Source organism: Erinaceus europaeus, chromosome 4 (genome assembly GCF_950295315.1).
Source record: "Erinaceus europaeus chromosome 4, mEriEur2.1, whole genome shotgun sequence".
NCBI classification, from domain to species: Eukaryota; Metazoa; Chordata; class Mammalia; order Eulipotyphla; family Erinaceidae; genus Erinaceus; species Erinaceus europaeus.
In genome coordinates, this window is record NC_080165.1 from 117,757,748 (window position 1) to 117,772,239 (window position 14,492).

The window sequence follows — 14,492 nt, forward strand, 5'->3', positions numbered from 1 at the left end:
AATGCAACAGATATCCAATTTAAATAATTAATATTGAAATACATGAATGTGTACATCAATCGTGGGAACATAAAAATTAGTCATTAAGGAAACAATCACAATTTTCTTATCATTTGCTACTTAGTATGACAGGTGCTGCCCCCAAGGTGCTGATCAACTGATACACTGCTCATTCAGTTCAAAATACACAGTGGGGTTAAGGACTTAAAATATAAACTAAAATATAAACGTTGTGCTGATTTTTTTTCTAGATTTTTAGGTATTGAGAAAAATAGTATTTTTTATATTGGACTAAGGTATATCACTACATCTCTTTACTTTTTAAAAATTTAATGTGACTTTCAGGAAATTATAAATGCAGCTTTCATTATATACTTCTGTAGGATTGTGTGACTGTGTATTATTATTTTTGGATTTTAAAACTCTTTATAATTAAAAAAGCAAACTATATACTTAGGTCAAATTAAAGCACAGAAATTTATATAAATTTCTTGTTTGTTTTATTTATTTATTTTGATCAGGTCAGATCTATTTGCAATAACAAAACAGTATTTATATTTCTACACATGCAGTTGCAGCTATATCCAAAGAAAAGCATGCATTCTGGATACTAGAGAACCAACCACCTGTGTTTCAAAATAAGCCTTCACCATCACCAAAATTGTACCTACATAAAAAAAAAAACCATTTGGAAATAGCATTCTAACTGGATCTCTTTTCCACTTGGAATCATGTCTTTTCTCCACAAGTTTTGGGTATAAAGCATAAGATTGGTATACCAAATCTAGTTCTCATGTCAGGGGTAACTTTTTAACTTTTCATCTTTAAAGGCATATCATGTTTTTAGCTCGGAAATGTACATTTTTCCTGATCTACATAAAGATGAATATCACAAGAGAATGTAAAATTATCTGCTGTAGTGGCTGCATCCCTTGCTTTGTGTGTGTGTGTGATTATGGTGCCATTATGAAAAATCAAAACAGTCTGGACTCAGTACATTGACGGATTCCAGAAGGTACTTCAGTGCTGCACAACTGGAAGCATTTCAAGCAGTAATCATTAATGAAAGTTGTATGAATGAGGCTGCACCTCTAATCTCATATACAATATTTTGTGGTTATAGGACTTTTGGAGGCCACTGACAATGTTAGTTAATGCTGGTGTGCTCTAGTAGAGGCAGATTCTACATCAGCTCACTTAAAATCATTGAAAAACACAGAGAAATTCAGTTATAGCTTCAAACACTTCACTGAAACTTCCTAAGTAGGAACACTTTCTCCACCTGGCTTGATTTAAATGGATGATAAACATATCATTTTCGTCCTCTATTATAGCCATACACTTCTTTAAAAAAATTATGTTGGGTTTTCTTTTTTGAAAACAAAAATCAGGTAAGCACTCGGCACATGGAAGTATTCAGTGAAGGCTTTCTTAGAAAGTAACTTGAAATTGCAGGAGGATATGGACAACATTGTATGTAAGGCAATATAAGCAATGTAAGAATGTCTTATAAATTATATCACTTTTATCTTGCTAGGATTATATTTTTCTCTCAGTAAAGAAGGCAGTAGATATTAATATTGTGTGAATAATAGTCTAGCTTTTTGGGCCAATGTTGATATCATTCCGCTTTGATACTGAGCTAACCATTTAATGGTTTTACACTACCTTGCTTTATTCTTCAGAAACATGGGTCAGAAGAAAAGGTTTTACATAGGTATCTTGAGATCTGCATATGTTCAAGCCAGCTGTTTGGCTTCGATCAAGTCCCAGTGGCTTACCAAGATGGACAATACTCTTACGGGAATGTGAGGCCTGCTGTCTCTATGTCTCTAACACTACTAGTCAGCATACAGTCGTTTGAGTAATACATCTCAGTTCTGTATTATATATTAAATTCACTGATTTTAAATCAACCCTCAGATCTTATGATGTTGCATACTTAACTAGAGGCACTCACAGAGGGCCATATAGTATAGAGGGTGAATTAGGAAAATTGCTAAGAAATGTGTCATATGATTTTTCTACAGAACTCAGTAAAATTCTTTATCTTGTTAAGTTTTATATGCTTGAAATGGTTATTTTCATCGATCTTCCTCACAGACTACTTAATCCATGTACCCTACATACATACATACATACAGGTATTTGACTCTATTTGCCTGTATTTCCTATCAGATTTCTGGAAAAAATGCTAGACTCCAAATGGTTTATTTGAATGTAAGTATTGACCTCATGCTCTAACTGCTTTGCAACTATAAATTTCAATCATTTATCAAGCTGCCACTGAGTTAAACTACAGAAATGCAAACAAAAAAGCTTGCATTAGAAGTATCACACCAACATTTTTTGAGACAGGGTTACCTTTTTTGCTGCCTGTTCTTCTTCTACACCATCCCCAATTACCACATATACTACTTTTCTGCCAAACCTTTGCATTATTCGTTCAAAGCAACTTTCTTTTCCTGGAAGATAAATAAGATAAAGTTCAGAGTGAAGTTACCTGGTTAGCGGCATGCTCCTCATCTCGGCCATCTCCAATCACAACATAAGTTATGTTAGTGCCAAATCTGGACACTATACGCTCAAAACAGCTTTCCTTGCCTGAAAAACAATGTACTGCTTATTCTTCCAGCCATTGCATTCATTAACCTAAAGATTCATAAAGTTTTAAGTTAATTTCTCTTAAACATTAATCATTTAAACTAGCTTTCAACTACTGAGCTTATGAAACCAGAAAATATGCTTGAATCTTGTCAATCTTTACTTCTGACAGATTATTAAACAAATATATTCCACACACCAAACAAAGTTGGTAGGTAGGGTTAAGAATTTGACCCAGAGAAAATGTATCTATTATTCTACCAAAAGAGTATTGGAACAACTTTATAAGCAACTATAATTTTTGACATATATTCCTTTCTCTATTTTTACTTTTTCTAATTTACATAATATTGATATGTCTGCTGACAATATAATGAACATTTGAAGGTTCATCTGAAGAAAAAAAAGGAAATACGAAGTGTTGTAATTTACTGTGATAAGTAACTCCTATCGTCAGGTGGTTACTTTGTTTAGATTTACTAAGGATGTTGTCTAATTGGGTCATAGTATTGGTGAGCCTTGCATCCTCTGATTACATTATGGGAATAACACCATGCAATTCCCATATGCTTTCATTCCTTCAAAACTGGTATTATTCTGTACTGTAATCTCATTTCCACAGTATTTGTATAATCATGGCTACTTGTACTTTTTTTTTAATTTAAAAGCTCAGAACTACAAAAAGAAATGCTAGCATAAAGGAAAAAAAAATTTCCCCATGGCCAGCAAAATAGTTCACTTGGATAGTATGCTGCTTTGCCATGTTCATGACCCAGGTTGTAGCCTGGCCCCACTACACTGCAGGAAGCTCTGGTACTGCGGTGTTATTCACTCCTTGCTCCTCTGCCCCCTCTGTCTCTAAAACATTTCTTTTAAAGTAAATATAAGGAAAATTTGGCCAGTAGGAAGGGGATATTGTCTTTATTAGAGACAATTATTATGTTGGTACAAAATCACTTGTCAAAAAACACAGTTCTACATGTCAATCTTGCCAGCATAAATATGTATATTCACTGATTTAAAAATATAACAGGGTTGGAATCAGGAGTTAGAATCATATTATTTATGACAATATAAAATTGACCATATGAAAACTTGACTTGTTGTATAATCCTGAAATAACTGCAACCAGGGGCTCCTTTTGCCTGTGCCAATATCAAAACTCTGCAAATCCAAGAGGGGGTTATTTTTGGTAGGGGATTTTTTAGGATTTTGAACTCTCCTGTCAAAGCGCCAGAGTCTAAGTTTGTTGACTGTTAGAGCACATTACACAAACCATCTATTTCCCCAGGCACTTCCTTGACAAACAATGGAATACAAGATCTTTTAACTCTTTAAGATGACAGATCTTGGTGAGGTTCTGTAGTAGACTGTTTGTTTTTAAATTGTATTAGAAATCACAGTCTCTCTGTGCTCCAAAAGTCAAAGATTGTTGATCAGATAGTTTTTATTTTTCCAAATAAACAAAGTTGTTGTCCTTGGATCGCCACTGAATGTTTTTGGAAATGTGGATTTCCAACCATTCATTTGTTGTAAAAATTCCAATTATGTTTGTAAGTCATAAAAATCCTTTATTTCTGGAATTGAGGATACTAGTTCAGTTTTTCTGATATGCTTTCTCATGTGAAAAACAGTATTTTTCTCAGACCTAGAGTATTTTTTTAAAGTGACATTACATTAAAAGTTTGTTAGTTTTAGATGTGTACTGTTAAAAAATTAACATATGCATTATATGAAATTTTCCTCTAAAAGGTCAATTCTATCCTTCACCACACAGCTGATTATGTATACAAAAAATCTCTACTACATAGCAGACTGATTAAAGTAGTAAGTACCATCCTTACAGATAACGTATATTTCCTATGTAGTGTTGTAAGGAAATAGTGGTGTATAAGTCCCAGATACTCAGATATTGAGTTTAGAATTTCATGAGCCAGCAGCTTTCATTGAATTTGTACATATACAATAAGTTGTTACTTCAGATTCTAATAGCATATTTGATAAAAGAGGGAGCCGTGTAGACAAACACATTTTTTAAAAGAAGCTTTGGGGAAACATAGCTGTGAACTTGTTTCATAAAGAGTTAGGAATAATTTTCTTACCTATTTTAGTTGCACTGTAAATATTCTCAATGGGAAAAACACCTCCTAAACTATAGAGTAGAACCTTCGCAAGTGCTGGGATCAGTTGAGTTGTGGTTACCAATACATTGACACAGTTACTCCTAGATAGGGTGGAAATATGAATATTTTTATAGTAGAAGTGCCTTCTAGTAATAGAGATTTATTACTAGTTCCATGGTGAATAGCCCCTGGGAATTTAGTCTCTTAATATCCAACAATCATCTATGGGATGCCTTCTATTTGGCAAGTACCACGAACGGTGATAGGAATAACTCCCAAAATGAGAGTGGTTGACAAGTTTACAAAAATAAGTCATGACAAATTGTGTTTTAGTACCTTCTTAGATCATAAGATAGATAATAGACAAGTAAACAGATGCCTGAAATATGTAATATGTTCTATAATAAAAATCTTCTTGGGTTCCTGTGAAACCTCAATGAATATCTACAGCACTCACAGGGATGTTGCCAGAAGGTAGAATTCTTAGCTCTTGGGAGTCGGGCTGTAGCGCAGCGGGTTAAGCGCAGGTGGCGTAAAGCACAAGGACTGGCATAAGGATCCCGGTTCAAACCCCGGCTCCCCACCTGCAGGGGAGTCGCTTCACAGGCGGTGAAGCAGGTCTGCAGGTGTCTGTCTTTCTCTCCTCCTCTCTGTCTTCCCCTCCTCTCTCCATTTCTCTCTGTCCTATCCAACAACACAACAACAATAACAACTACAACAATAAAACAACAAGGGCAACAAAAGGGAATAAATAAAATAAATATTAAAAAAAAAGAAAAAAAGAAAGAAAATTAAAAAAAAAGAATTCTTAGCTCTTACTTTTATGACTATTCATACTAGGTTTTTTTTTTTTTTTTGTTTTTTTTTTTTACAGTGATAAGCCTTAGTGTCCCAGAGCTTTTAAGGTATGGATAAGCAGAGAACATAGAAGGGGGTGGGGATGGGGAAGTGATATGAGTGGGTAAGAAGACTTTTGTGAAAAACATAACTCAGAAAGTTCTAATCAAGAGACTGACACTCATTCATGTGTGCAATCTATAGAACAGATACCAAAGTAAAAGACTCTGGGGTGGGGTGGGTGGGTGGGGAGAATACAGGTCCAAGAAGGATGACAGAGGACCTAGTGGGGGTTGTACTGTTATATGGGAAACTGGGGAATGTTATGCATGTACAAACTATTGTATTTACTGTTGAATGTAAAACATTAATTCCCAAAAAAAGAAATTAGAAAAAAAAAAGAAATAAATAAAAATGAGGGAGTCAGTGAAGAAAAAAAAATCCACTGCTCCTGAAGGTCACCTCCCCCCCCCAAAAAAAAAAAAAAACAGATACCCATGAACTCAAAAAAGAAAGAGAGAAGGAGAGGGAGAGGGAGAGAGGAAAAGAAAAAAGAAAGGATAAAAGAGAGAATAGAAAAGCAAGCAAACTCTTAAGACTTGTGAGATACACAGTGGTTATTTTTGGGAGGGTAGGGATACAGAACTCTGGTAGTGAGTGTGGTGCAGATTAATACACTGTAATCTTACAGTCTTACAGCTTATTGTTAATCACAAATGGAAATAATAATAAGAAGAAGTCAGAGTTACACAGCCGTACTGAGATTATAGAAGGCAACTAAAGGGAGGTCAGGTGGTGGCGCTTTTAACCTGGTAAAGCACACATCACAGTGTGCAAGGACCCTGCCCTGGTTTAGACCCCAGACCCCACCTGCAGCAGAAAAGTTCACAAGCAGTGAAGTAGTGCTGCAGGTGTCTCTTTCTCCCCCTCTCTGTCTAACTCCTCCCTCCTAATTTCTGTGTCTATTCAATAAATAATACAAAATCTAAAAATAAATGAATAAATAAATAAAATTTAAAAAGTGAGATGGACAAAAGGATCCCAAAGAGATTAAGGAAAGGACTCTGGTTTGTACAGAGAAGTCAAATCCTTGAATCTCCTTCTTAACAACAAAAGAGCAAATTGCATTTACTAAGCCCAGGTTTAATCCATGCACAAAGGCCTTGATTTCTTGAGTGTAAGAGACAAAGAGTGAGAGAAACCAGAGAACTGCTCCAGCATATAAATAAAGTGCTAGAGATTAAATCCAGGTCTCACATACGAAGAGTACTGTGTACTCCATCTCCCCAGCCACAGTCTCTACCTCCCTTCTGAGAGAAAGACAAAAATCTAGAAAGAGTAGACTGTGACACTTCTTTCAGGATTATGGGGAAAATATACTATTTCTCTTTGAGGGACTTTTACCATACTTGTGAAATTGAGAATCATAAAACATATAGCTATGGATTTTTCTCTTATTACATATTTTACAGAATGAATCATTAATATTTTTTGCTAGGCTCTTTAAATTTCTCTAATAATCGCCAGATTGACTTTCTGTAATCTGGTCTTAATGGGAATTTTGAACAAGTCAAGTGACAACTTTTCATGGTATGTCTATATGCTTAGTCTCTAGTATTCTGATTTTTAGCTTTGGCTTAATTATATCATGGATTTTTCATTTATGTCATATTTTCTATTTCTGCATTTCCAACAAAGAATAATGTATGAAAATTATCATTTGTCTGCCTTACAATTTTTAAAGTTTAGTCACTAGCCTTTTTATTTCTAAATATTATAGTTTTACTTTACTGGACATCAGACATTTTTATCAACGGAAAATTACCAGGATGGTAATATATGCATAGTATATGGCTAAGAAAATGTCACTGTAGTTATGTTTTCAATGGATTATGGCTTTTTTCCTTTCTTTTTTTCTTATTATAAGCTTTTCCCCCTGAAAATAACATATCCAAATAATTAAGAACATATGCTTAATATATGATATAGATTAGACAGCATATAAATAATCTACATAATAATAAAAACCCTTGGTTGACAACTGCCTATAATGCCTCTTTTAAAAATAATAAAAGCAGGGGCCGGGTGGTGGTGCACTTGGTTGAGCACACCTATTACAATGCTCAAGGACCCAGGTTGGAGTACCCAGTCCCATCTGCAGGGGAAAAGCTTCACGAGTGGTGAAGCAGTGCTGCAGGGGTCTCTCTGTCTCTCTCCCTCTCTATCACCCTCTTCCCTCTTGATTTCTGGCTGTCTCTATCCAATAAATAAAGATACTAAATAAATAAATAATAATAATAATAAAAGCTGCTGACCTCTTTCTTCCTTAGAAAAGCATACTTTTTTTTTTTTTTTTTTGCCACCAAGGATTTGCTGGGTTCTTGCCTACAGGATTCCACAGCTCCCATTAGATTTTCTTAGCTCCAGATTAAGGGTAACAGACAAAGGAAGAGGAGAGACCATGGCACTACCCCACTGTTTGGGAAGCTTTCTTTCTGTAGATTTCATACCCAGTTCTTTACATGTGGTAAAGTGTGCACTCCATTGGATGAGCTATCTTCCCTCCTCCCACCAAGTGCACATTTGACATACAATTCCAGGTGTGCAAGAGTCCTAAGGGTCTAGTTTAACTAGCTTTGCTCTCCATGTTTCAAGTTATAAAGACTGCAATGCAGCAAAGTGCCATTCTCTAACAACTTCAGTTCTCAGACAATTCTTCCTTACTGGTGGATAGAACCTTCTTTCTTCAGAGTCCTGTGGTTATTTATTTATGTATTTATGTGTTTATTTATTTATTCATAGGAAGAGGAGGAAGGAAAGAAAGAAAGAACCAGACATGGTACGTGTGCTGCCAGGGATTGAACTGAGGAGCTTATGATTGAAAGTCCAGTGCTTTATCCACTGTGCCACCTCCCAGACCACTCTTGTTGTTAGTTCTAATCTTTATAGACACAAACAAAAATGTGATTTTTCAGTGTAGTAGTTCCAATAGTTAACATTACTGTTTCATACATGATACTCCTTCAGACTGAACTCTGTCATTGAGATATTCCTTTTATGTGGCTCCCACAGACTAAACACTATTAGTCACTCTGATGGTCACAGGATGTTTCAATTGTCAGAGCTCCTTTTGGAATATGGTGATCAGAACTAGCAGAATCGCTGTTCAACACTGGCCTATAGAAACTACTGTCTTCTCCATCCCTTGGCTTTCTGCTATCAATGTAATTCTTGATCATGTTTCAGGGTCAGAAGTCACTTGCATGATCTGACACATTTCCATTTACTTCCATATTCTGAAAACTGAACTACTCTGTTTTTAATTATTGTATTTTATTTATGAGAGCTAGAGAAGGAGAAGAAAAGAGAGATAAAACCAGAGCATCATTCTGGCACATGCAGTCAGGGATTGAACTCAAGACATCATACTTGAAGTTCTGAGGCTCTATCCATCGTGTGCCAACTCCTAGAATGCAATATTTAATTTGCTTGGTTTTGTCTTGATGTGTTATTTCTTATCACAAGAGCACTGCTAACCTCTGGTTTACGGTAGTTTTGGGAATTGACTAGGGACCTTTGCTGTCTCTGGCATGAAAGCCTTTTTGCATAACCATTATTCTATCTTCCCAACCCTACCCCTTATTTTTGCAGCATACAATGCATGTCTTCATAAATATCAAATATCAAAAGAGATTCAAGGGCATTAGAAAAATGAAATATATCCTAACTCAGACAGCTAAAATACTATCTTTCTCTGAATATTGGATTACTAGAAAATTGAAATTTTCTAACAATAGTTTTATTTATTTGTTTACAGAACTCAAAAGTAAGATAATAGAGTTACTTTCACCCCTTCAGCTATCAACTTCTTGATTTTTAATACTTTGTAAACCTATATTTATGGCACATGGTATTAAAATAATTATATTGTTATTAACATTGACAAGTTAGTATTTCACTATTTGGGTCAAACAGTACAAGTAATATTCATTTTTTAAAGCTTTCTATTTCATTTTTGATATGTTCAGATTATATCAATAGTGTCTTAAATGGTGTAAAAGGCTTTAAGATGCACTCCTTATGTAGATTTTTTTTTCAGAGTCGGGGGGAGCACGGCTGACAATTTCAGTGCTAAAGGGGCCAATTTTGTTTATTAAGGTATAGAAACAGAGAGAGAGGGAGGGCCACAACTCAGATATTATGGCCTCCTTGATTTAGTGCAGGGCCTCTAAATTTGAGCTGCCTGTAAGATGAGGCATATGCCCTAGCTGGTGAGCTATCTCTCCAGTTCTCTACAATTTTATTTTTGCCATTATCTCCTGTACTTTAATCTCTTGAAGTTTTTTCTTTAAAACTCATCTGACTTTTCTTGGGAAATTATCAGAGATTTTTGAGGAGAAGAGTAAAGGGATGGGGGTCTCCTGGTTATACTGAAAAGTTGTAAACACACACACACACACACACACACACATACACACATACACACTGAAGTTGACAGTCACTTAACTTGGATGGGAAGATAGCCTAATGGTTATGCAAAACAACTTTCACACTGAAATTTCTGAGGAGGTCCTAGATTCCAATCCATGGCACCACCATAAACCAGAGCTGTGCTCTGGTAAAGAAAAAAGGAGGGAGAGAGGAAGAGGGGAAGTGAAGAAAGAAGGAAGGAAAGAAGGAAGAAAAGCAGAAAGGGAGGGAGGGGGAAAGAAAGAGAAAGACTGAATATCATTTGACTTGATAGATTATTAGGCCTAAAATAGTCTATAAATTAAAACAGTTCATTATGATGTATTATTAAATGTACATCTTCAATACAATAGCTACTTACCTAGTACTAATAATTGATAAGGATTTAAGTGCATTTGTTAGCCAGGAGTCTGTAAGACCTTCAATCTCTGCTCTTAGCTGCAGCCAAGCATCTCTCTTGGCAGGACCAAGGAGTCCTGTAACACCAAAAAGCATGACAGAATCAAGCAGTGCCTTTTTATTAAATCCCTGCTTCAATATTCTGTGTAGTACAGATTATCTTTATTCCAGACACTACCGAAGTGGAGTAAGAGACATTTATATAAAGTGACATCTTTCATTTTAGAATGATCTATTTAATAAACATTATCCTGGGGTTAGGCTGTGGTACATCTGGTTAAGTACACACATTTTAGTGCACAAGGACCAGGGTCTTGAACCCTGGTCCTCAATTTCCAGGGGAAAAGCTTCACTAGAGGTGAAGCTGGTCATTTGGTGTCAGTCTCTGTCTCTCCCCCATCTCCTTCCCTCTAAACTCTCTGTCTCTATCTAATAATAATTTTAAAAAAGATTGAAAAACAAAACAAACAAAAACATTATCATGAGCCTACTGCAGTTTATTCTAGGTTTAAAATGTGGGATAAAAGTAAAAAACTCTGGGGTGGGTTGGCAGGGGGTGCGGGGGGAGAGTTCAGGTCCTGGAACAGGATGGCAGAGGACCTAGTGGGGGTTGAATTGTTATGTGGAAAACTGAGAAATGGTATGCCTGTACAAACTACTGTATTTACTGTCAACCATAAAATATTAATTCCCCAACAAAGAAATAATAATAAAAATGTGGGATAAGATAGTGTAACAGTATGCCATGTATACCAACTTTATCAAACTAGTATAATCTGGCACTGAAGATGCCAGTCCAATACCCAGCACCACCAAAAGTCAGAGCTGACGTAAAAATAAATAAATTAGTAGAATGAATAAAATAAAAAATGGGGCCGGGTGGTGGTGCACCTGGTTAAGCGCACATGTTACAATGCAAAAGGACCTGGGTTCAAGCCCCTAGTCCCCACCCGCAGTGGGGAAAGCTTCTTAAGTGGTGAAGTAGGGCTACATATATCTCTCTGTCTCTCTCCCTCTCTATCTCACCCCTCCTCTCAATTTCTGGCTGTCTCTATTTAATAAATAAGGATAATAAAAAGTAAAAAATAAAATAGATACAAACTATGTTGATGTTATAATATCAAAATAATTATATATATATCATTTTGTTAAATTTAAACCACTGTTTTTATTACAATATAAAATTTAAAAATATTCTTGAGAGGAAATTTCATTATTCAGATCGTATTTCAGAATAATAAGATCTATACAGGTACAATGGTTTTCCTTAACTTTTTCCCTTCCTTATTATTTTTTTTCCAGATCACTGCTTAAGGTGGTGCCAGGGATTGAATTTGGGACCTGGAAGTTTCAGGCAAGATAGTCTCTGCATAACCATTATGCTAACTCCCAACCTCAGCACACTTTTTAAAAATAAAGTTTAAAAAAAACACCAGAGTATTGGAGGTGAAGGGTTGACATCCCAGGCCTAGCCTAGAGTCTCTGAACACAGTCCAAAGTGAAACCTGTCGAAGTGGGCACTGGTTTGGTTTGATTTTGTTGAGATCAAATGATATATATATATATTCACTTACATGGGTTAATAACTTATTTATTATATTGTGTAGTATTATATCTATGTACATACTCATTGCATAGTAAGCTGATTTCTATTTAACTATATCATTCCGTCTTAGACTCTGGTCAGTTCCTGTGTAACCGTGCTTGATTTTAGTTTGTAATTAAGCGTCTCCATCCCTCACTAACATTAAGAAACTTAAAAAGTTTAACTCAATGCCATTTAACATGAGTTCTTAGAACTTAGTTTTATATCAAGATTTTCTCTTACAAGAAACAAAAATAAAGTTCAAATTCTACCTATAACCATACTGAGTTTATTAGACTTTAAAGTTCACACATACCTCCAACATTGTTCTTATAGGTGTTGTATAATTCTTTCACTCTTCTGTAACGAAAAGCCAACTTCCTCATCCAGTCAACCCCTCCTCTTACACCTGTTGGCAAACAAAGGTTTGCACTACTTGCAGCTGCATGGAAGCCATCAGTTGCAAAACTGTAGGTACTGCAACACCCAAAATACATTAAAAAGAAATAAAAGAAATAATTACATGTGCAAAACTCCATAGCTGAATTTCTGTAGGAAAGAGCATACTGAATGGCATGGCTTACCTCAGGTCTTGTCCATTATCATCAGAGGAAACATCATCTATATGAACTTGATCACATTCCTGTTAAAAAAAAATAGTGTAAGTTATACTCTTGTTATACTTTTGATACTATCACATTTAAAGATTTTTTCCACTTTTCTGCCTCATCAGACTTTGGCCATAAGAGGGCAGCATCAGCTCATCCATCCCATCTTTCTGTTGGGCAATGGCATCATTACCATGCCGTTAAGGGCTTAATTTGGAAGCTTACCATGAAAAGGAGCCTAAAATTATATGACATCAATGTTTTTTGTTTTTTTTTAAGAGCCGTTCTAATAAAAACTGTTAACTTAAATTATTAAGTTGGACTTTTTCTTTCTTTCTTTTTTTAATATGTATTATTTTATTTACCTCATGTGTTAGAGGTAAAGGAAAAAGAGGTCTCTGGCACATGTGGTACTGGGGATTAAACTCATGACTTTCTGCTTGTAAGTCTAAAATTCTACCACTGTGCCCCCTCACAGTCTGTAGGTTAGGACTTCTCTTTTGAATCTTTAAAATAGCTTGTATTCCCTCTCAAAATTTTCTGTTGTGCATGCATAAGTACCTACATAAAGCTAATACAAAATGGGCTTAGTTTGAACACCTCAGACGACTAGTATTATTTATTGAGGAGTACCACAGGAACTTAATGATTATGATATCATTTCGATGGGTTTCTATTATTTTACTGGGTAATAAATATCATGAAAGAATCATGACGGTGTTTGTTTTCTTTTTTAATACCAGTCATGATGATACAGATATGAGGTAAGTTTCCTGACTGGTCTCCTCTTAAAGTGACCATAGAAAGTTATGCTTTATTTTGTTAATAATAAAACAAATAACATCATCATCAACAACAACCTGGTCCCTTTGTCCTGGGGAAGCTTTACAAGTAGTAGAACTGCAGGTGTACTTTCTTTTCTCTGTCAACTTTTATCACAAACAATAACAGGGGGCCAAGAACAGTGGAGTAGTGCAGGCCATGAGCCCCAGCAATAACTGGCGGCAAAAGAGAAAACAAATAAACAAAATCAAAACCTTAAAAGAATGCTTATAAAATAATAGAGGGATGATTACTATTTGCCAAGTCAAATATGTTACAAAAGGAAAATAAACTGTAGATGTGTTCAATTGCACCACCGACCTGACCTTCGTTACGTTAAACAGTGGTCACAACAAATTGTTGTTTTATGGATAATTCTTCTTTTGCTATTCTAAGAGTTCCATCTTTGAAAAATCTATGATGTTTCAGTGGAAAAGTACATGATCAGAAAGTTGAATTTGTTAGTGTATCCCAAATACCCTGTCCTTTCTAACCTTAAGATAAATATGGCTTAGTTTGGTCTTATTTCTTCCTTTCCAATTATTTCAGCCATACTCACATGGTTACTGTACACTTAATGTTTACCACTGAAAATCAACCTTGGGGGGGGGGTCACTGTATTTGAAAGTAGGATTCTGGGAGTCGGGAGGTAGTGCGCAGCGGATTAAGCGCACGCGGCGCAAAGCTCAATGTCCAGCATAAGGATCCCGGTTCGAGCCCCCGGCTCCCCACCTGCAGGGGAGTTGCTTCACAGGCAGTGAAGCAGATCTGCAGGTGTCTCTCTTTCTCTCCCCGTCTCTGTCTTCCCCTATTCTCTCCATTTCTCTCTGTCCTATCCAACAACGACATCAATAACAACAATAATAACTACAACAATAAAACAACAAGGGCAACAAAAGGGAATAAATAAATATAAAAAATTTTTTAAAAAGAAAGTAGGATTTACTAAACAAAGGCTTTTGACCTTTTGACTACTGTTTAACTTCATTATAAAACTGAAAATATCTGACAGTGAAACATTTACTATCTTTCCTGTCAGAAAAC

At 35.6% G+C, this 14,492-nt stretch overlaps 1 protein-coding gene across 21 annotated transcripts in view; it reads right to left on the minus strand.

Moving 5' to 3' along the window:
* Positions 1 to 440: 440 nt before the first annotated feature.
* The window catches only part of EYA4 (EYA transcriptional coactivator and phosphatase 4), a 318,081-nt gene continuing 304,029 nt past the window's right edge, over positions 441 to 14,492 (minus strand). For 7 of the 21 annotated variants that reach the window (XM_060190431.1, XM_060190427.1, XM_060190414.1 and 4 more), the window contains 5 exons: positions 12,603 to 12,661; positions 12,335 to 12,495; positions 10,396 to 10,510; positions 4,707 to 4,828; positions 2,470 to 2,604 (listed from right to left, as the gene is read on the minus strand). In XM_060190431.1, coding sequence (XP_060046414.1) covers positions 2,489 to 2,604; positions 4,707 to 4,828; positions 10,396 to 10,510; positions 12,335 to 12,495; positions 12,603 to 12,661 — 573 coding nt within the window. In that variant the 3' untranslated portion in view covers positions 2,470 to 2,488. The other 14 variants (XM_060190428.1, XM_060190430.1, XM_060190429.1 and 11 more) reach the window with 4 other exon arrangements.